Raw genomic sequence first — 22,023 nt, 5'->3', positions numbered from 1 at the left:
AAATGCCCTTTTAACATACCTGAAATTCCAAAATTCTTCTTGGTCAGTTGACAAGGTCTTGTGTCTTCTAGACCAGCTGCTCCCTCTAGTATTTATTATCCACACATCATAGCCAGCATCTGCTAGGAAGAATCCCAGGCTATTGTTGGGAAGATTGGCAATCCAGCACCTACCTTCAGCAAGCAAGCCATGTACTAGTAAAACAACGGGCTTAGGCCCTGGAAAAGAAAGCAAAGAAATAAAATCTGGGGGTGAGCTCTCTGCCTTATACTGGAGAATCAAACCTGCCCACTGTGATGCTTTGTAGTGATGACTCCAGCAGGATACACCTGAACTTCCAGAGTTACTGAACAAATGTCACTTTTTCTAGGCTAGACATGGTTACTTGTTCCTGTAATTCTTTTGCACCACCTAACATTTCACAGTTAAAGCCATGGTTTTCCCAGTAGTGATGTATGGAAGTGAGAGCTGGACCATCAAGAAGGCTGATCGCCGAAGAATTGATGCTTTTGAATTATGGTGCTGGAGGAGACTCATGAGAGTCCCATGGACTGCAAGAAGATCAGACCTATCCATTCTTAAGGAAATCAGCCCTGAGTGCTCACTGGAAGGACAGATCGTGAAGCTGAGGCTCCAATACTTTGGCCACCTCATGAGAAGAGAAGACTCCCTGGAAAAGACCCTGATGCTGGGAAAGATTGAGGGCACAAGGAGAAGGGGACAACAGAGGACGAGATGGTTGGACAGTGTTCTTGAAGCTACAAACATGAGCCTGACCAAACTGCGGGAGGCGGTGGAAGACAGGAGTACCTGGCGTGTTCTGGTCCATGGGGTCACGAAGAGTCGGACACGACTAAACAACAACAACATTTCACAGATAAAAAGAGGGATGTTGTCATATACCAAGGACCACTATTCCCCCCTCACGATCCTCTAACCTCTGCCCCACCTATCACATTAGACACTGCTGCTGATGTCTTTCAGAGATTACTCAGCTATAGCCTGGCTTCAGAATCAGGATATGTTAGTAAACATTTGTTTTGATCTTAAGCATGTCTAAATGAATGAATGTTTATAGCCCGATCCCAAGCGCATCCACTCAGAAAGTGAATATTGTGTAATATTTAAACAGGAAGCATCTCATTTCTCTTTCATTCCAGGATAAGTACATGCGGCTATAATCAATGGGATAGCCAACCTGGTGATCTCCAGATGTTTTGGCTTCCATCTCCATTGGGCCCCAGTCAGCATAGCCAATGGTCAGAGATGATGGGAGTTGTAATCCACAGCAGAGTGTGATTTTGACTACCCCCATTTTATTCAGCATGACAAAGGAGTGAGCATTGTTGCTCCAGAAGGCCATACAATAAAATAAATGAAACAGTTTTTAACAAGGTAAGGTTTGAGAAGACAGGAATTCTCCCTAGTGAACAGGGACAGTTTAGCTTATTTATTTATTAATTATAGCTTTTGCTGGGACCTTCCCACCCCCACCCCCAAAATGAAACTCAAACAACTTACAAAAAAGAAAGTTAAGGTATTATATGAATCCAAATACACAGCTGTTACATTCCAAAATTACCTGTCTTGCCAGAACTGTTCATTCCGCAAGGAATTCTGTTTGCTTGTAAGTAATAGCCATCCTCTGTCAGAATTTCATGCTCTTCACTGGGGTATCCCCAGTATTGAATGACTTCATTCTGCAGATTGGGAGGGAAAGAAATCATGACCCCACCCCACACCCCAAGGCATATATGCATAGCCAAGATAAATAACTTTATGAGCCAGCCCCTAAGCCACAGGCACCATTCACATGTGGGTGGGTGGACTACAACTTGCATAATTCTTGCCCAGGGACCAGGCTGGCTGAGGTTGTTGAGTCCAGCATCTGCAGAACCAACAGGTTTCCCACCCCTGCTTTTAGCTTTCTTAAAACAAGAACATAAAAGTGAACAAATCTAAAAACAAAAAAGCACTTTCTAATTTGATTCAAGAAGTTAATTTTGAGAACTGTGTTATCTTCACTGAACTAGAAAATGCCTATTTCAAGTCTCACCTTAATCACAGGTCACTAGGTAGCTCTCAGCATCAGGTTTTTGCATCAGCAGTTAGCAGGTAGTAATACTAACACACTTCACAGGGTTGCAGTACGGGTTGTTTCTTGAAATAATTGAAATAGCACATTTGAAAGGCTTTGAAGATTCAAAAGCACCGAAGGGTTACCAGAGGGAAAGAACATGTTCTCTGCTGCCACAGAGGGCAGAATTAGACCTACAGGCTTCAGCTGTTGTTGCTGTTGTTTTCAATTTAGTACCCATCAGGTCTCAAAATGGCTTACAGTATTCAAGAACAGAAGCAATTACCAAGAAGGGGAGTGTCACCTCCCTTGCTGGTGATCTTTAAGCAGGGGATGTGCTATAGCTCTGAATTTGTTGCATCAAGCAGGGGGTTTGGATGAGATTGTATTATCTCAATGGTCCCTTCCAACTCTATGGTGCTATGATTCTATCTAATTTAGCGTTGCCATATTTCAAGAAGTACAAATCCAGGGAAAAGACAAAATCCCAGACATTTCCTATTAAATTTTAAAAAATCCCAGATGCCAGTTTCCCAGGCGCCCTAATGTAATTGCTAAATATTGCCAACAGTCTCAACAGTGCTATTTTTCTAGAGAAAGAAGTGCTGGACCTCGCCATGAGTGGCAATGGTGCCCAGCTGAGGTGCAGGAACTGAATTCCGGTGAGTTCCTGCTGGAAAAAAGCTCTGATCCTCAACATTTCGAGATTATAGACTTGTTTCCTTCCATATGGGTGTACTTCAGGAGTTCAGCACAGCAGGGGTTAGCTTTGGCAAAGTTCAGAGAGGTGCTAATGGGAACACTTTCATGTATTCAATGAATACAGAAGCAGATTCTGAGAAATACGCTAGCAACCTTCCTCCACCATCGTCCTGGTAGGCCCACATTCAGCTCTTGTGAGAAAGGAGTCCCTACGGGTGGCACTGTGGGTTAAACCACAGAGCCTAGGACTTGCCGATCTGAAGGTTGGTGGTTTCCGTTGATCAGTCTCTGCTCCTGCCAACCTAGCAGTTCGAAAGCACGTCAAAGTACAAGTAGATAAATAGGTACTGCTCTGGCAGGAAGGTAAACAGTGTTTCTGTGCGCTACTCTGGTTCACCAGAAGCGGCTTAGTCATGCTGGCCACATGACCCGGAAGCTGTACACCGACTCCCTCGGCCAATAAAGTGAGATGAGCGCTGCAACCCCAGAGTCGGCCAAGACTGGATCTAATGGTCAGGGGTCCCTTTACCCTTTACCTTTAACAGCAGCACAAGAGGGCAAGTGTAGAAAGAGTAAGCACCAAAAAGCTCAAAGCTAAAGCCCAGTTCACACATTAGAGCTGTCAAAGAGGCTGGCTTTAATTCCGTTTAACAAAAGTATAGGCAAGGGGGTACCCTCCAATTTTATTTTATTTTTGAACTACAACCCCCATCTTCTCTTATCATTAGCCATGCCAGCTAGAACTGATGGGAATTGGGATCCATTTTGGCTGTCTTTGTCCTAACAGTGTCAATCAACATTTGGCCAATATTTTTGTGCACAGTGGCCCAGAATGCTGATTGCCTCTGGTTTTCTCCATGCTGGTGCAAAACAGTCAAAGAAGAATCATTCTGTGCTACTTTAAGGCAAATTGTTTAATTTGTGTGGTAAACCAGCACAGAGAAATACATAAGATGTATGCCAAGTTTTTCATAATGGACTCATGTTTGCCTTCAGGTAATAATCTCCTGTAAACACAGGCAGGCTCAAAGTCAACATTTACATTAAGCTAGGCTCTCTGAACTTTCAGCAGGGCATAAATTAGCCCGACTCAGTCATTCACCAAAAAAGAAAAGATGGTTTGTGTCAAACACTTGCAAATGAATAATCCGTTTCTTTGGGATAACCCACACAGGATCTGATATTCTGCAGGAAATGCATTTGAATAAGCAACTTACGACAGTCATAAATTCTTGAGGATTCAAATGTCTCCCACTTATAACTTCTTCTGCAGCGGAAGCCTCTTGGATTAAGCAGGCCGCTACCAAAATGAGCCACATTGTAGGCCTGGGTAAAGCAATGCCAGTAGTTTCAAAGAAATACAATATCAATGTATTGCAATATTCTTAAAGGTTTTTACATTTGCATTTGACATATGGAGACCTTATGAGACAGCAGATGTACAGTGGCAATTGGTATTTGGCAATATTTGATAGATGCCAGAGTAGAATGGCCGCACTCTACATCAAACGGAGGACGCCCTTTGCATGCCTGAGCGCTTCACCCCCGATCCTACATGTCTCCCCGCAGAGCACTCCTGGACCACCTCCCCAAGTCATGAACCTTGAGGTTCCAGCAAACCTCAGTTTAAATAACCAATCGTGACTGGGGAGGTGGAGCCAGGGGAGCAGACCAAGTAAGGGTAGGGTTTACTCTTTAAGCATATAAGGAGGTGGAGCCTACCTAGGAGCTCTCAGTCAGCTCCAGAGTTTCACCTGCCCTACCCTCACTTTGTTTAGGCCTTTTATTGCAGGTTAACCTCTTCTTTACAGGTATGCAGACACTGCTACGGTCTTGCAATGGTTTCTGTTAAAGGAATTTTCACCACATTGGCAGGTTTCACCTTCCCCATAGCAAAACGTCACAACTTTGGTGGTTTCAGGCCTTGAGCAGAATCCTTTAGTCTTTCTTCCCTCAATGGGGGGGGGGCATGAAGTGGTGACACCCCCCCCTGTGGATTCAAAACCAGGGTTCCCCATTAAATGGGCTGTGTTGAGGGGAGTCACTGGCAATACGCTGAAAGGTTGTCAGTGCACTCCCCTGTGTTGCAGTGAAATGGGGGGCGGGCTCTCTGCTTAAACATACGTCATTCAGAGCTAGCCCAATCCCTGGATAGATTGGTTAACCCTGATGAGCCCCAGATGTGCCTGGGGACTGGGAGGGATAAATGCCCAATGCCTAAGCCAAGGTCTTCCCACATCTAAAAGTTTAATAAAGTTGTAGCCAGTTTTAATCCCATAACATGTGTCATGTGTCATTATTCCCCCTGGGTGTCACCTGGGGTCGGGGGGTCTCTGCCTGGGCACGCAATGTAATAAAGTGAATATTTTTTTCCCCAGCTTGTCAAAAATCAAATTTTGGTATCAACACTTGGTGTGAGACAAAATTCACATTCCGAAATTTGGAAACGTTAGTTACAGCTCTAGAATTAACCAACTACTGCCAAAATGATCTGTGTGCCACTGATTTGCCATCACTTCACCAATTAATAAGAGGACTGCACATTCCTGAGAATGACAGTGAGGAGAAAACATAGTACCCAAAATCATGATGCAAACTGCATCTCACTTCAATGGGATGTGAGAAAAATCTTGCCTAGTACATGACACCAAAAAAACAACAACAACACTTTATTTTATTTCTATTTTTTTAGTAGAATTCCCTAGGCCAGTGACCAATCTCCTGCCACTTCTCATGTCCAATAGGATTTTCTTTGTTGGTGCCAATTGCCAAAAGGGAGGTGGAGGGTAATTTCCACCAAGATTTTGACTGGGAAGGTTTCAAACCCCCTCCCAAGATGCTGTGGTGTCAAATGACAACCCACTTCCTGCTTTCAAAACTTTTAAAACCATGTTACAATTGTTTCTCATGTAATTAACGCCATGTCTAGTTAGGTCCACTGTTGTTCCACATGGTGGAAACACCATAATCTGAAATCTCTTAATGTTGCTTGGCAACTAATAGAAACATTAGAATAAAGGCAAATATGGGGTAAATGATAGATATTGAAATTCATCCAGAACACAAATATGTACCCCACAATTTATAAAATAAGATAATGGGCCTGAGCAAAAGTTCACTGTACAAATTCTTGCAGGACTAAATCCAATTATCATATTTGCACTTCACAATTGGACATTCATTCAAGTACAGTGGTGCCTCGCAAGACGAAATTAATTCGTTCCGCGAGTTTTTTCGTCTAGCGAATTTTTCGTCTTGTGAAGCACGGTGTCAGAAAAGTTTTGGAAAAGCTTCAAAAATCACCAAAAACCTCAAAAAAGCCTACCACACCACGTTCTATGAGTTGCTCCTCGAAGTCAAGTCGCAACTGTATTAACGGTGTTAAGAAAAAGGAAACAAACTTGCAAAAAACGCAAGACGTTTTCGTCTTGCGAAGCAAGCCCATAGAGAAATTCATCTTGCGAAGAAGCTCAAAAACCACAAAACGAGTTTTTCATCTTGCAAGGCATTCGTCTTGCAGGGCACCACTTTACTCCAATTGTGGGACTTCATCTGTTCCCCCCAAAAATATTTCTAGAAGATCCTATGTTACAGTGTAACATACAACAACACAGGCATAAGGAATTATTTTAACGATTGCATTGTATTGCTTTTCAGTGTTTTTATGTGGCTGTACATTGCCCTTATATTTTGTGAGAGGCTGGTATAGCAATGCTCTTTAAAGATTACTTAATTTTATTTATAAAAATACAAAATTGCATGAGAATTTCCCCATATTCTTTTCTGGAAGCCCAAACAATGTATTTCCAGCTGCTTTCTTTAAATCAGTCTTTAAAAAAGTACATGCAGTTTTTTGTACTCAAAAGTAAGCCCTACTGGGTTCAATGGGACTTACAGGTGAGTACAGGTTAGCAAGCAAAAAGATTCAATGCTACATACACTTACCTAGAAGCAAGCTCCACTGAACTCAAGGGAGCTTACTTCTATGTAGAGACATGCATAGGATTCCACTGTAAATCTCACAGTGTGAAGTGCTTTAATCCTGCAAATTTCATTGGGGCTTAAACATGTATGACATTATATTAAGGATTATTCGTTCATTGAGATTCAACATCTACAGGATTGAGCCTTATGATAATTAGCAATCAGTTATGTTTTCATTAAGAGTACAATTTGAAAAATGGCAAGATAAAGAATATATCACCATACTCAAATTAAGAAGATCAGTGTTTTGTTTTGTTTTTTAAAAATAGCCCTTTGCTTACCTGCCGTTGGTACTCAGATGGAGCTGGGACCTTGAATAAATGTTGCAAAAGATCTAGAATGTAACAAACTGCAAGGAAGCAAGAAGTCATTGTAGCAGTGCAGCATTTAATTATACAACAGGTGTGGTGGCATTAAAAATGATGAAATGGAAGCAGCGCTTATTCATTAGACCAGATTTGCTTGGAACATAATAGCTGACTAGGCAGAGCAAATCTATTTGAATTTCTGGGTGCTATGTTGTGACTTAAGGACTTAGAGGCAAATTAGTCTTGTCAGCAACTACGGTAAATTCCAGATTCCAAATGTGTTATACATTTCTCCTCTGCAGAAGTTTTTTGAGAGGAGTGCAGGTGACTTTACCAGGCGGGGGGGGGGGGACAAATTTCCTAACATTATCTTGCAATTCAAGCCCACATTTGCAGTATGTTTGTAAGGATTTGAGCTTAAGAACAGCTTGATGATGATCCAGGCCTTTTTTTCAGCTGGAACTAACCGGAACTCAGTTTTGTCACCTTTCAGGTCCCACAGGAGACTTTGCAAGTCCCCAGGGTCTGGGGAGATGAATGTGAGCCACATGCAGTTCTAGGTATTTTCAGAAAAGTTGTGTGGATATTCTACCAACAAGCCCCTCACCTAGCTTAAGTTCAAAGTCTCTCCAATGAAAATGAATGGAGGAAAATGTTGGTGTTGGTCATTTTTGCTTAGGTTTTTTGTGAGTGTTGTGAATTTTTGAAACGAAACACTTGGGGTCAACACCGCCCTGGATATAACTTCACATTGTCCCCAAATGAAAAAATGTGCTCCCTAATCTCAGACACAGCAGAGGTTAATTATGATTAGTCTAGTGTGATGTACTCTACAGGAGTAGAGATTATCACTGCACATTTTCAGGACTGAAACATGCATTGCCTCAAATGAAACCATCATTTTTTGTGCGTTGGTTGGAAAACCTGTTCCTTTAGAATATAGAAATGCTTTGGATGATAAAAAGTTAAATTATTGTGTGTGTTTTTGAGACAGGAAGACTGCATTCAGCAGGAAGCAAGTGTTCTTCAAAAGTGTTTTGTTTACTTTTTGGCAATGGATCTGGAAGCAAAAAAGCTTCACATCTCCATTTTGGCAGAAACAGAACACAATGTATTCATTATTCACACTTTAGAATGTTCAGGGAGATGTACTTGCATTTTTATGTACACAAATGCAACTTAATTTTGACTATGTACTTAAGCTTACTGACAAAACGATAAACCTCAGTGACTCGTTGCAAATGTCTAACTAGACATTTTATCACATATATTTGTCACACTATTATATATTTAAATCAAAAACTAGTTTTGGGTGTTTGAAACAAACACCTGTTTTTTTCCAGGAAATTCAATAGGATATAATGTATCACTCTACATAGGGTACCTTCCTGATGCAATAAATAAATAAAACCTCCTTGCTGATCTTACATTAATACCTAGTAGTGCTCATACCTGGGCCTGAGTCTAAAAAACTTCTTTTCATTTCAGTCCTTTTTGGAGCTGATTTTCATTGTGATCCTTTCTGGCTACCTTGGAGAAGGACTGTCTGGGAGGTTTGCAAGCAAGACTAATTTAATAATCAAAATGAGGTGGCATATATTTAAACTTTATTTCTGAAGATTGTGGGGATCTCAGAATCCCACCTTGATTTCACCATTAATAGAGCAATGATAACCAAACAGTTTCCCAGCTACTTCTCCATCAGGTCAAGTATTTCTGGGTACATCAGCTGAAAAGCATCGAGGCCCCAAATGAAATCCCAGTGGTTCCACTTAGGGAACTCTGTGTCATGAATAAGATTAGTAATTCGAGACCGCAATTCTGCAATTTCCTTGGGCTGCGAAACCCAGTCCTGTCCTCCACTCCACATCGCTGTTGGGATGGTGATCTCTTCAATTCTGTACAAGGGAGGAGTCGTCTAGGAAGAGACAGATAGATTGAATATCACCTAGATACATGCACACATCTGCAGCTTAAAAAAAATAATCTGTGAAACTGCACACAACAAACTTTCACCAAAGTAAACCAAGTGATTTTGAATTCAGTTCATTTATTGGATTATCAATAAGTTGTGAAAATCAGAAGTAATTTGAGGGAAGTGTGGACTGCTACTTGAACGAGGATGGTGTTGTGTGGATGATGCACAAAAAATGCACACAAGGGATGTATCAAATCCAATTTAAACTGCCCCTTTGTACACACCCTCACTTTTAATCCCCTCTGCAGGCAACACAAAAATCCAGCAAATTCCTACCTGGTTGTATATATCTATGTTCTTTGAGCCATAGTCAAAATATCTGAATTGACCTGCCATAGCTGTCTAGAAAACAAAAGAGAACAATAGATAGGTGAGTATACAACTTGCCAACGAAATCGAACAACAAGCAAAGCTAACCCAAGAGGAAGTTGTTAGGAGAGGGCACTCACTGAGAGTATCTTTCACTTTCATTTCATTTAACATTTAATTTGTATACCACCTTTCTATTTTACTATACCCAAGGCGGTTTACAAGCTGAAGAAACAAAGAATGTACACCTTATAACACCTTATAACAATCTAAGCCAACACAAAAATGTGATAATAAAACATAACTTTGAAATAAGCAACTTATATCGAATAAAGTAATATTCAACAATCCATTAGAGTAGTATAGAATATTAAATATCAGCATATAAAAATTAAACAAAAACCCACCCTTAACAATTACAATAAATAATTTCTAAACTATCATCAATAAAAACAATGGCAAGCCACAGTGCCATTGCCCAAATCTGCACAGTTCTTCCTCTAAGCACAGCTCCCTTATGAGGATTCCTAGGGCTGGAAGGTGGAGCACGGCAGGTGGAACAATGGTGATTGCACCGGCAGTTGAATCTTGCTGGAACTCTAGCAATGGAGAGCAACTTATGCTGCACATGAGGGCAGCAGGCTAGCTTAAGGGCCACAAGGCAGCCCACACAGCTCTCTCCTCCAGCACTTTGCTTGATTTTTGCACACTTCCCACTAAAACAAATGCCGTGGGCCAGGCTAGTAGCTGCCTCTTTTCCTGCTCACTCAGCCAAGGACCTTTCTTAATGGGGTTCTCTTTGATGCGTTGGGAGAAAGTAAATAGGCAAGACTTCCATACAGCCCAGTTTAGCAATAAGCAAGCATTACTGCTACTGGGGCACAGGCTCAGGACAGGGGCACTGGCTTAAACATGAGGTGGGCTTCTGCTGCTGCACCTCCAGCACCTACCACCTAAGTTGACAGCTTCACTTTACCTCATGGTAAGGCCAATTTAGGCAGTGTCCGGGTTACAATGGCTTGTTGGTTCTGGTTTTGCTACTGTTAAATTGGGGACTCAGCTATACAGCTGCAAATATAACGTTAAAAGTTTGTTTTAAGTGCATTATACAAATTTGTCACTAGATGACGATAGTGAGCTTATGTAAAATTCAATACATTTTTCAAATCATTTTTCACAGCGTTTTTTGTGTCATTTTACACTGGAAACTCAGCTACAATATATTCTGGCTCCCTTCTATTCAAACAATATCTAAGTTTTTATAAGGCAGACAACATTCAACAGAGAGAGAATGAGAGAGAGAAGGGAGATCTTAGTATCTCTACCTGGCCCCAGTGGATCATATTTTTCACAGACGTATAATCTGGGAATCGTGATACATATACATCAGTCCGACTCTGTAAGGGAATGGTAAATTTAGAAGTCATTTCACTTTACCAAAACTCATTGTACTGGACTGTTGGCAGAGGAGAAAAGCAGATATATGTTATTACATGTTTTTCTGAAGTGCAAAACTGATGCTGAGGAAACCCTAACATGCAGTTTATAGCAACTGGTACATCATGAATGAGTTGTGTGAACCAGCTGGGTGCCTGAACTCCACAGTTCTAGGATTTTATGATTCAGATAACTGTGAATAACCCTTCAAATGAACAGCCCTTATGTGCCACAAGGAGTTGGCTCATGGCTATCTGGCCTATTTCCCCACCCAGGTCACACCTGTTGTCTGTGCCCACCACCACCCACCTGCCCATTCAGTGACATGTCTAGAGCTCCCTGATGTTATATGGTGTCTTGATTCGGCCAGGGTCTCCCCCATCCTTGCTCGTGGGCCTGCAGAGCCCCTTCTTCCATTTGACAGGCCCCATCTGCCCCTCACTTCCCTCTTCAGCATGTGCAGAAACTGCCTTCTTGAGCATTGGATCCAATACTGGTCTTGTCCACTCAGTCTGCCACAGCCTGTCTATGCATGCAAGGGAAATCTCTAACTCACCAAAGGTTTGAGACCCATTGCTTACCCTCACCTGATTTAGCAGGCCAGGTGAAAGCTGACTGTAGGGTGGGGGGACCAGTGGTGTACAAACTACACCCGAAAGAGAAGAAGAAGAAGAGTTTGGATTTGATACCCCGCTTTATCACTACCCAAAGGAGTCTCAAAGAGGCTAACATTCTCCTTTCCCTTCCTCCCCCACAACAAACACTCTGTGAGGTAAGTGGGGCTGAGAGACTTCAGAGAAGTGTGACTGGCCCAAGGTCACCCAGCAGCTGCATGTGGAGGAGCGGAGACGCGAACCCGGTTCCCCAGATTACGAGTCTACCGCTCTTAACCACTACACCACACTGGCTCTCCACCACACTACACCACACTGGCACAACGTGTCCCCCAACAGAAGTACTACCTCTCCTTTAACACCCCATACACCCCAGTCATAAATATGATAAATAAATGAAGAGACATGCCGCATTTAGATTTTTTTCATTGAATCCACTGACAAGAAAAAGAGCTTGTTTGCAAAGCTCATCTACCGGGCAACAGCTGCACTTTCGGGCCAGAAGGGCTTTCAGTTTTGGACTCAGCAGACAAAATTCCTTTGTGCCAAACATAGCCTGCAGAAAGCCAGAGATACTTCATAATCCCAATCTTTCAAAAGCATTTCTTAAATGGGGGAGTTTAAACGTCCCTGAAGCTGGTTCATATTAAGGGGGTTTTTTTGTTGCTGATTTGTAAAAAGGTTTTAATCACCAAATATAAAAATTGCAAAGTTATCGCGTTACAAAACAAGGGGAAAAAGATGAATCTATTGAATTGATATAATTTAGAAGTTATTCTTTAAAAGGTAGAAATATTATACGTATCTTCCAAATGAAGAGTTTTAACTTCAGAAAGGTTGGGTGCAAGTTGATTTAACTGATTGGTTTAGTTTGCACTGTGTGAGTTGGCTCTCCTAATATATCCATGAAGCTCAAACCTTGCCATTGCTTGTCTTGCACATCTTGGTAAACTGCAGTGACACTAATGTTGTGACAGAAGCTCAATGGCACCAGATCACTCAGTAGACCAGACACTCCTGCCATTTCCACAACTCTATTAATTCTCCTCCAGGCTTTCCCTTTTTATATCCTTATAAGGTGAGCCAAAACATCTTGTCTGGTCTTCTGTGTTATGATCCTTGGTCTTCTTAATTTGGACTCTATATATCCAGTCTCAAGAGGGTACTTTTTAAAAAATAGTTTATCCTTCGTGCTTTCTTTTCTGTTATTTGATAGCCATGATAACATTTTAGTGAAAAACAGATTGCACGTATGTCTGAAAATTTAAGGGTGTTGGAGTCTAAATTATTAATTAATCCCCCCCCAAAAAAACCCCATGTTTTTCCAGCTAATTTACCTACAAAAAAACTGGGCTTGAGCCATAAAATTAGACATCTCCCATTATGTCATAATGTCAATTAGAGCTTACAAAAATTGTGAAAAGATAATGATTGCACACATACCTTCATCAGTTCTGCTGGAAAGCGTATGATTTGTAGGGGGACGCTGATAGTGTACTGCAATGTATAGGAAGGGGCCAGGGCAAAAAACATCTTAATTTTTTCAGCCATTTGAGGTAAAATAGAAAATGCCACAAAAGCTAGAGAGGAGAGGGAAATGGAGATTCAGTTTAGAATCCCGTAGCTTTGAATTTAAGTAATGCAGCATTTATAGGCAGACTCTTTCTTTAAAACATAGTTGAGCAAAATTAACATTAATTTCATGTGGCACAATTCTTTTTCAAAATGGAAGAGTTAGACTACATGCAATATACAAAGCTATTTTATAGGATGGAAGTGGAACCTCACTAAATGACATAATTATCACCATTGCAACAAAATGACATAGGCTTTATATCAGATGAATAGATACTGTACATGTTTGAAGCCTACGTGCTTTGCGATGGGGCAGAGTTGGAAAGCCCTCTATCCTATATATCAATTTCATTTACTCTCAGATTCTCATTTTTCCAATCTTAAATTCAGTTCTCCTCATTTCTACATCAGTTAGAAATATTTTTTAAGCCCGCATGGAAGGCTCTCCCAATGTAATCATGCCCCTGAAACCTCACACATCCCAATTATGTAGAAAATGTTCCCCACACATACACTTTCAGGCTCTATAAAAGGCTTATGCAATAGATCAGGAACACACAATCTCACTCCCCCTTTCGTGCATTCAAATAAACATCCAAAGACATGTTTGGATGTTTCTTATAAAGACAGCAAACCTATCACAGGTTCTTGGTTAACTAAAACTTCAGTAGATATCTGGTGCCATCTACAGTAGATACCTGGTGCATTCAAAAAATGATGTGATTTTTATGCCTTTATCTGAATTCTTTATATGACCAAGAACTAGTTCAACATTGGACCATCCCATGCCAAACTGGCCCTCTATAGAGTGGGTTTATAGTTATCATATAGTCTATAGAGTAGGTTTATAGTTATCATACCCACAGAGCATCCTTGAGAATGGCAGACATAATAGATGTTCTTCTGTCCAGTTTTCTGCAGAATGAAGTCTACCATGGCAGGAAGGTCATAGATTCCCATCTCATGAAAACTGAAAACCACAAAACAAAGTAAATGAGAATTAAGTGCACTCATAATCTTTGGTTACAAGCATAAGCTCTTTCTCTAGAAAGCACTACAAAAAATATTTAAGGAACAAAAGGGAAGATTAAGCAGAATTTACCATCAAATACCTAAAATTAGGTGACAAGATGAGGGGAAAGAGAAACTTACTAGGGCCAGCTGTGCCCAGACTGTGATACAACAAATTAACACTAAAAGCATGAGCACATTTACTAAGAAGAAGATTTCCGTTTACAGAATCACAGAAAAGTCAGATGGTAAAACTTTTCCTGGACCATAAAATCAGACTACAGGGATTGCAGTGAAATCATTTCATGGATGTGTGTATAAATTTTATGGCCTGGATAAGAACTAAAAACCATTTAGCATACATATAGAATTACTTTAATGGCTGAATATAGCCCAACATTAGCCTTCATAAAGTCTATTCAGTGCATAATAAAGTAGGCAAGGGTGAGCATGCTTGAACTACAAAATAACATTGAATGCCAAATTCCAGTCACTCAACTGCAAAAGAATAAATCTCATTGAATGGTGAATTCCAGTGATTACACACCAAATGAACTTACCTAAAATCCCAGAATGCTTCTTCTTCAATTGAAAGGTTTTGGTGTCTTCTAGACCAGGAGTTTCCTCTGTTGTTTCCAATCCAAACATCATATCCAGCATCTGCTAATATGAAGCCCAGGCTCTGATGCGGCAGATTTGTGACCCAGACGCTGCCTTCCATGGTCAAACAGTGCAACAGCAGTATAGATGATTTGGAGCCTAGAAGTAAAAAAGACATTGATTGATTGATTGATTGATTGGCTGATTGGCTGATTGGCTGATTGGCTGATTGGCTGATTGGCTGACTGATTAGTACCTCAAAAGCACATCACAAGATACAAAATTAAAACTTCTTTCTTTCTTTCTTTCTTTCTTTCATTTTTGGAGCATCTAATAAACAGAGAATTTTAGTCCTTCTGGAAAAAAACTTTGTTTCCCCAGTTTTGCTGCCCACAAATACCATGGAGAAATTATCTATATACCACTTCCTCCTGAAGCAGCTATCTATTTCTTTATAACTTTTATATGCCATCTTTTTTCTGAAGAGCTCTAGGCATTGTGAAAAGTCCCACCCCCCGCATTCGTATTAGAATCACAACAATTCAATGAAGTCGTTTAGGGTAAGAGAGAGTGTCCAAGGTCACCCAGGAAGCTTCTTGGTCAGTTGGGAATTTGTACCTGGGCCTACCCAGTCTTGGGCCAAAGCTCTAACCATTGCACCACACAGAGTTAATAGAGGCAGAGCAAATCAGTGTTCACTGAAGGAGGTATACTGCACCATCAGGTATTCTAGCCAGCAGGCTCTCTTCCTGCTCACAACTGTAGATAGAGCATTTGGGCTGGATTCAACTAACCCAGCATGCTTGCATAAGCCAGCTCAAGGCATCCCATTAACATAATGGGGCTTTCCCCACACCAACACTCTGTGCCTTCCCAAAATCATCTGTGGAGAACCTCAAGAAAAGCACACAGGGAGGGAGGGAGGGAGGAAAAATTGCTCTGTCTGGCAATTAGAAATGTTTACGTTGCTGAGAAGTTATGGAATAAGGACCTAAAATTTACTACTTGCTGTGAGCTAAAAGAGAATTTCATTAAAATGATGTATAGATGGTATTTGACTCCTACAAGACTTGCAAAAATGTATAAGAGCACGACTAACATATGTTGGAAGTGTAAAGTTAAAGAGGGCACATTCCATCATATGTGGTGGACGTGTAATGTAGCTAAGGACTTCTGGGAAATGATTTATAGGGACCTGGAAAAAATGTTCAAAATAACTTTTAATAAAAAAAAACCAGAGGTTTTTTTATTAGATTTAGTAAGAGAAGAATTACCAAAAGACAAGAAAGTATTGTTTATGTATGCGTCAGCAGTGACAAGAATTTTATACACCCAGGGATGGAAAGAAGAAAGAGCCCCATTGAAAGAAGAATGGATATTGAAGATGATAGACTATGCGGAGATGGCAAGGCTAACCAGGAAGATAAGGCACCAAGAGGATAACAAATTTAGCAAAGAATGGCACAATTTTATTGAATATATCAAAGAACACTGTAAAAGTTTTAAAATAGTAGTAGGATTTACATAACACTTGTAATTTAAAACAACAAAGGATAAAAATGAAGTATAACAAATTGGAATAAATGAATTAGATGCAGTTAAAAGAGAAAGCACTTTGGAAGCCAAGGGAAGAGTTCAGGGAACCCCATAAACGTAACGATTTGATTATGGGTTTTTTTAAAAATAAAAAAGTGTGTGTGTGTGTGTGTGTGTGTGTGTGTGTAAAAAAAACCCTATGTTTTATTTTTGAAACTTTGAAAATATTTTTTTTAAAAAAAAGAAAAGAAATGTTTACACTGCTGGAAAGATCAGAAGAGTACATTCCTCCCCATGTTTTCTTTCCCAGACCAGACTTCATGTTAGTGGTCATTACTGTACAATGAAATGAGTCACAACACAGTCCTTGAGACATTGGGTCTCATGAGCTTTCTGTACCCCCTGGGATCCTGTTCAGGCTCAAATAATAGCCGTCTTCTGTAAGGACCTCATACTCTTCCGAAGGATATCCCCAGTACTGGATTATCTGACTCTGTAAGGATACAAAGCCACATGTTAGACCATTTCCTCCACCAGTAGAGGTTTAAAAGTAATTGCTAGAAGCCAAAAGTTTTCGCCTAAAGGCTCATTTCCAAGCATTAAGCATGGATCCTTCCTGACATGATCAGAATGGCCCAGGAGAGCCATGTACGAGAGTGAATATTTATATTTGTATCTCTTTGGATATTTGGGGAAGAATGAGCCAATACCTGCAAAGTTTATCAGCAACCCCTTGGGGGGAAAGGCAGCACAAAGAAAGGTGAAAACAAAAAGATCCCTGGAAAGTACGAAGTGGAGACTACACAGAGGATGTAAAAACAAAAGCAACTTTAATACAGTTTATTTGAGGAGGAAACCATGCAATCGTTTGCTGCTTGTCAATAGAACAGAAACGAAAAGCGCAGTACTTGAGAAATGACTTACGTAGATAGTTCCTGATACAGCAAGCCAAGAGGACCCATACACCATAGTAATATGCCAATATATGTTTTTTTCCACTCCTCAGGGGTGGTTCATTTTAAATTGGGTTACAAAACAATGCAGATGCTCCAGTGCAAGACTGGCCAGTGGGATACGCTCCAGTTGTTGCTGGACTCCAACTCCCATCAGCCCCAGCCAGCATGGATAGTGGGAGTTGTAGTCTAGCATGATTTGGAGAGCACTACATTGACTCCCCCTGTTTGAGTGCTTTCTGGACCAATTCTTTCACACACAGGAGGATAGCTATGCCAAAGCCACATACCTAGTGCCAGAGCTACACACCCATTGCCAGCAGATAACATTAAACTTACAGAAGCTTTGCCAGCATCATGAAGTAATTACAACTGGGCTTCTTTTGCTGTGTTCAGACAAGCCTCAGGCTGCCACCCATCTTGGAACACAGCTTGAGCTCTGGCATGTTCTTAGTCTTCAACTTTTCTAAGTTGAAGACCGGGCAAGTTTCCAATCTGAGGGACTAGTGTTCACGATGTGGACAAATTGTATTGCAAATTACGCTGACATGCTTTTATGAACAGAGCGTGTGCATAAGGAAGGGTTACCAGACGTCCCCAGTTCCCAGGGAGAGTCCCCAGATTTGCAGATCTGTCCCCAAACAAATTCCATCCCCAGAATGTCCCCAGATTTGCAAATCTGTCCCCGGGAAACCTCAGCAGCCCAGAGCCAGCCTGGTAGCGCAGTTGGCTCTGGCTGGCTTCAGGAGCTGCTTGCTGCTGCCACCACTGCCGAAAGGGAACCAGGGACATCCAGCGGTGGACATCTCCTGCCCCCTTCCCCCTTTGATTTGACAGATCGGGGGGAGGCTTGGGAGCCACAGGTAGGCGGACGCTGCCCAGAAGGGGCACAAGGTGTATGGTTTCTCTGCCAGGCAAGGTGCAAAGCCCTTCTTTTGCACCCTGTGAAACATAAATGTGCAGAGTTCTTTAAAAAAACTGGGCAACAGCTGCCTGCCTATGACTCCCAAGCCTCCCCCGATCAGTCAGAACAAAGGAGCAAGGGGGCAGGAGATCGGGGGAGGCTCAGGAGTCATGGACAGGCAGCGCTCAGTTGCCCAGTTTTTTTAAAAAACTGAGCATTTATGTTTCACAGGGTGCAAAAAAAGGCTTTGCACCTTTATACAATATGCATGTGTGCTTGGGCCCAGGGTCTTTTGCTTCACCATCCCCACTACTGACTCCCTGTTGCTACTCAGCTTAAATTTTTTTTTAATATTCATACAATATTCATACAATATTCAACTTACTTACAATATTCATAAACTGTTCAGGATTCAAGTCTTCTGAGCTCACTGCTCCATGTACTGCCATCATGATAAGCAGTAGCCACATCCTTGAGAACCTTGAAAACAACGGGATATTTTAGATAATATAGGGGAAAGGTTTACTGAGCTTACTTATTTAAGAGAGTTTTTATATGGCTGAGTCTTCAAAACCTCAAAGCAGTTTACAAAGAGTAATATAAAATATCTATTAAAACACTGTTAAAATCAGATATTAAAAACAAGTTGACTTTTCAAAATTTCAAAAAATAAAAATGTAATAAAATAAAATTACATGTTACAATGCATGTCTGGGTAAAAAGGTAAAGGTACCCCTGCCCGTACGGGCCAGTCGTGACCGACTCTGGGGTTGCGTGCTCATCTCGCTTAAGAGGCCGGGAGCCAGCGCTGACGAAGTCACGTTGTCACATGGGTCACGTGGCCAGCGTGACGAAGCTGCTCTGGCGAGCCAGCACCAGCACAGTGCACGGAAACGTCGTTTACCTTCCCGCTATAAAGTGGTACCTATTTATCTACTTGCACTTAGGGGTGCTTTCAAACTGCTAGGTGGGCAGGAGCTGGGACCGGACGACGGGAGCTCACCCCGCCATGGGGATTCGAACTGCCGACCTTACAATCGGCAAGTCCTAGGCACTGAGGTTTTACCCACAGCGCCACCCGCGTCCCCTGCATGTCTGGGTAGTGGTGCTTAAATAAAGGGGTGGTTTTTTTAACCGGCACTGAAAACAGCAAAGCAGATGTGTTTGCCTAATATCAAAGGGTATGTCATCATGCATCATCTCTCAAAGGGGTATTTCCAGCCCTATTTCAGAGCATGTGGCACCTAGATCCTGTTTAAAAAGAAAAATAAGTCAGAATGCTTCTTAATGCCAGAAGCATTTAGCACAGTCAGAGGCAGTGTGCTTCTGAATACCTAGGAAGGGGAAAGAGAGGATGGAAGAGGGTTTTCTATCTATTAAAAAAAAATCACTTGTGCCATTTAAAACTGGGGAGAACAGAGTTAATACCAGTGATGTGTGTAACTTGCATGGACCATTTGTAGTATTGTAAGAATACCTGAGTGTAGAGCAAACCTAGTTGACTATGCCAACTTTACCTTGCAAACATGCATTGACTTTTGAAATCCTGAACATTTTGTTTTTGCGGCAGTTGTAAGATAAGCTGTGATAGTAGAAATTTACATATGTTCAACATTCACATGCAGAAAACACTTCTTTGCTGCTTCTAAATAATATGCCATTTTAGTATCAGTAGTTGGTTTTTTAACATAAAGTGTTTGGAGGGCTCCCCCCCCACCCCATACCCAATGAAAACGCTCATATATTGGGCCAGTTTGTGCAGTCAATAAAATCAAGAGCTACAATGTTTATTAGATCATACAAGTTTAGACTATGGATGCAGAGAAGGGGGTGAATAATTAAATGGGTCTCTCCAGTGCTTTTTTTTCCTTAAAAGAAAAATGTTTACAGTAGGACTACTCTCACTTTCCTACTCAAATTGAAATATTGACCCTCAATGAGGCCAAACTTAATTCAAAAAATGTTTAGGGACATGCGTACCCCTGTGTCCCTGCAGAAAAAAAGTAGCAGGTCTGCCTCTCTCTCTCTCTCTCTCTCTCTCTCTCTCTCTCTCTCACACACACACACACACACACACACAAACACACACACAGATCTAGCCATGTAAAAAAGAAAATAAAACTTGTGTGGAAGCACGCTGACTGAATCCTTGCACCTGAAATACCAAGGAGTAAGTATTTGGCAAAAAGCCAGTCAGTATGAATGTCATCAAAAACTTTGCGAATCAGAATTATTATTGTTAAGAACATAATTGGCACTTTATGTACTTTAATTTCCCTCTGACCCTGCTTTTATATAATCACATACAGAAAGCATGCATATATGTACTGCAATAATAATTATTATTATTTATTATTTATTCCCAGCCACTCGGGACAACATTTCATGCATCTCATGAAGAAGATTTTTGTCCATGAAAGTCTATGTTTGTTAAGTCTTTAAGAGACTACAAGACTGTTGTTTAAATATGGACTCTGATAGTTTTAGATCTCAAAAGAAGTATTGGAATTAGATTCCATACACCTAGCATTTTGAATAATCCAATGCAGAACTCACATGAATGATCCTTTCATTCCTTCCACTGTTCTCATTTCACACACACCTGCTCAAATAGAAGAGCAGGTGTTGAGTGTTTCTTCAGGTGAGTGTTTCTGATGAATGCAAAAGGAAACCTGAAAGTTTCCTTCATAAACACCTCAAGTCATCCAGCCATGCTTATTTATTGGGCGCAGCATCTTTCTTTTTCATTATGTGTACAGCTTCTGGTGTGTGTGTGTTGTACCTAACAGTGGGATGATCTTATCAAATGTACCTCTTTAAGGTAGCAGACTATTGGCTGACACGCAACCCAGTCCACAGAGTTTTATCAGGCTTTCTCCCTAGAACCTAAGCATAGAATTGCAGCCTGGGAGTGTATTCACACATGATGTTTTCTCCGATTGTCCCACGAACATCCAGTGTACTCTGAAGTAGCAAGTTCTACTTCAAGTCCTGGTGGTGTTTAATGTGTATATCATTAAATAACAATTCACATCTTCTGTAGTGCTCTTGTTCAGATGTGGGCCAGTGAGGGGAAATAAACTGAGCTTGAATCTGGAAAGATGAGGGCACTGTGAGCAAGACAGGAGTTCATGCATCTGAGAAATTAGCCAATTATTCTGAAGGAACAGCTACCTAGCCTGAGGGTGCTTCTGGGTGTAGCTTTATCACTGGAGATCCAGGTGATAGGGTGACTAGGAAAGCTTTTCATTGACTTCAGCTGTTACAACATCTAGAGTCATTTGTGGACAGAGATAGCTTGGCCACAGAAGTTCAGGCACTGGTAACTTCATGACTGGATTACTGCAATGTACTCAGTGTGGGGCCTTCTACTTGATGCAGAAAAGGCATGTAATGCAGAATGCTGCCAAACAAGAATGAGAATGAGTCCACGTGTTACACCCAGCTCAAAGATTTGCACTGGCTGCTGATGTATTTCCAGGTCAAATTCAAGGTTTAACATTAACAGCTGGGGAGCACAGTTTACAAGCACCATGTATGTTCATTCCATGGTTGCAAGGTTTCAGTTTGCCACCATTTATATTCTAGAACATCCTGTTCATTGATATTAGGCAAGCACCTTCAGCGTATTGTTTTCAGAGCCTGCTAAAAACTCTGGGTGGTATTAACCTTACAGGCACTGTCGGAAGAACCATGCAAAAAAACCAAACCTTCCACTTGTGCGATGGGGATTTTGACCCTCTGCCCTCCTCCAAAATTGGCATGGGGGTGTGGGGGTTCAGGGAAGCCCAAGTACAGTACACAGGGGGAGAAGATAGGGGGTATTGTTCCCTCTGGCAAGCTGAAATGCTTTAGCAATTGGAAAGTCCGCCATACCACAATGTTGAGTTCCACCCTCTTGGCTTAAGCAGACCTACCCAAACATGTAATTCTATTACAGTCTGCATGCATTTCATGCTGGGGTTCTGTTCCCATACATGTCAGCACAGTGCATATAAGAATGCCCCATTCTGTACCGCACTGCTCCCATTCCGC

The 22,023-nt window shown here is 41.3% G+C and overlaps 2 protein-coding genes across 2 annotated transcripts in view; both read right to left on the bottom strand.

The window, feature by feature from the left end:
- The window catches only part of LOC310707869 (gastric triacylglycerol lipase-like), a gene marked incomplete at both ends in the record, with an annotated part of 30,341 nt that extends 26,243 nt beyond the window's left edge, over nt 1-4,098 (bottom strand). The window contains 3 exons of the mRNA XM_083505324.1: nt 20-218; nt 1,583-1,700; nt 3,997-4,098. Of these exons, the coding sequence (XP_083361450.1) occupies nt 20-218; nt 1,583-1,700; nt 3,997-4,098 (419 nt within the window). The remainder of the gene's footprint in view (nt 1-19; nt 219-1,582; nt 1,701-3,996) is intronic.
- A 4,636-nt stretch (nt 4,099-8,734) lies between these two features.
- On the bottom strand, nt 8,735-20,617 carry LOC310706840 (lipase member M-like). Its single transcript, XM_083503182.1, has 10 exons — nt 20,545-20,617; nt 18,378-18,468; nt 16,531-16,624; nt 14,556-14,754; nt 13,845-13,954; nt 12,853-12,989; nt 11,819-11,965; nt 10,684-10,755; nt 9,326-9,391; nt 8,735-8,989 (listed from the first exon to the last, which is right to left on the bottom strand). The coding sequence occupies exons 1-10, from the start codon at nt 20,577-20,579 to the stop codon at nt 8,762-8,764; spliced, it is 1,179 nt and encodes a 392-aa protein (XP_083359308.1). The 5' UTR covers nt 20,580-20,617; the 3' UTR covers nt 8,735-8,761.
- Nucleotides 20,618-22,023: the final 1,406 nt, after the last annotated feature.

The sequence above is a fragment of the Podarcis liolepis genome (genome assembly GCF_965112155.1).
Source record: "Podarcis liolepis genome assembly, chromosome: 5".
NCBI classification, from domain to species: domain Eukaryota; kingdom Metazoa; phylum Chordata; class Lepidosauria; order Squamata; family Lacertidae; genus Podarcis; species Podarcis liolepis.
This window is presented reverse-complemented; position numbering and strand designations above follow the sequence as displayed.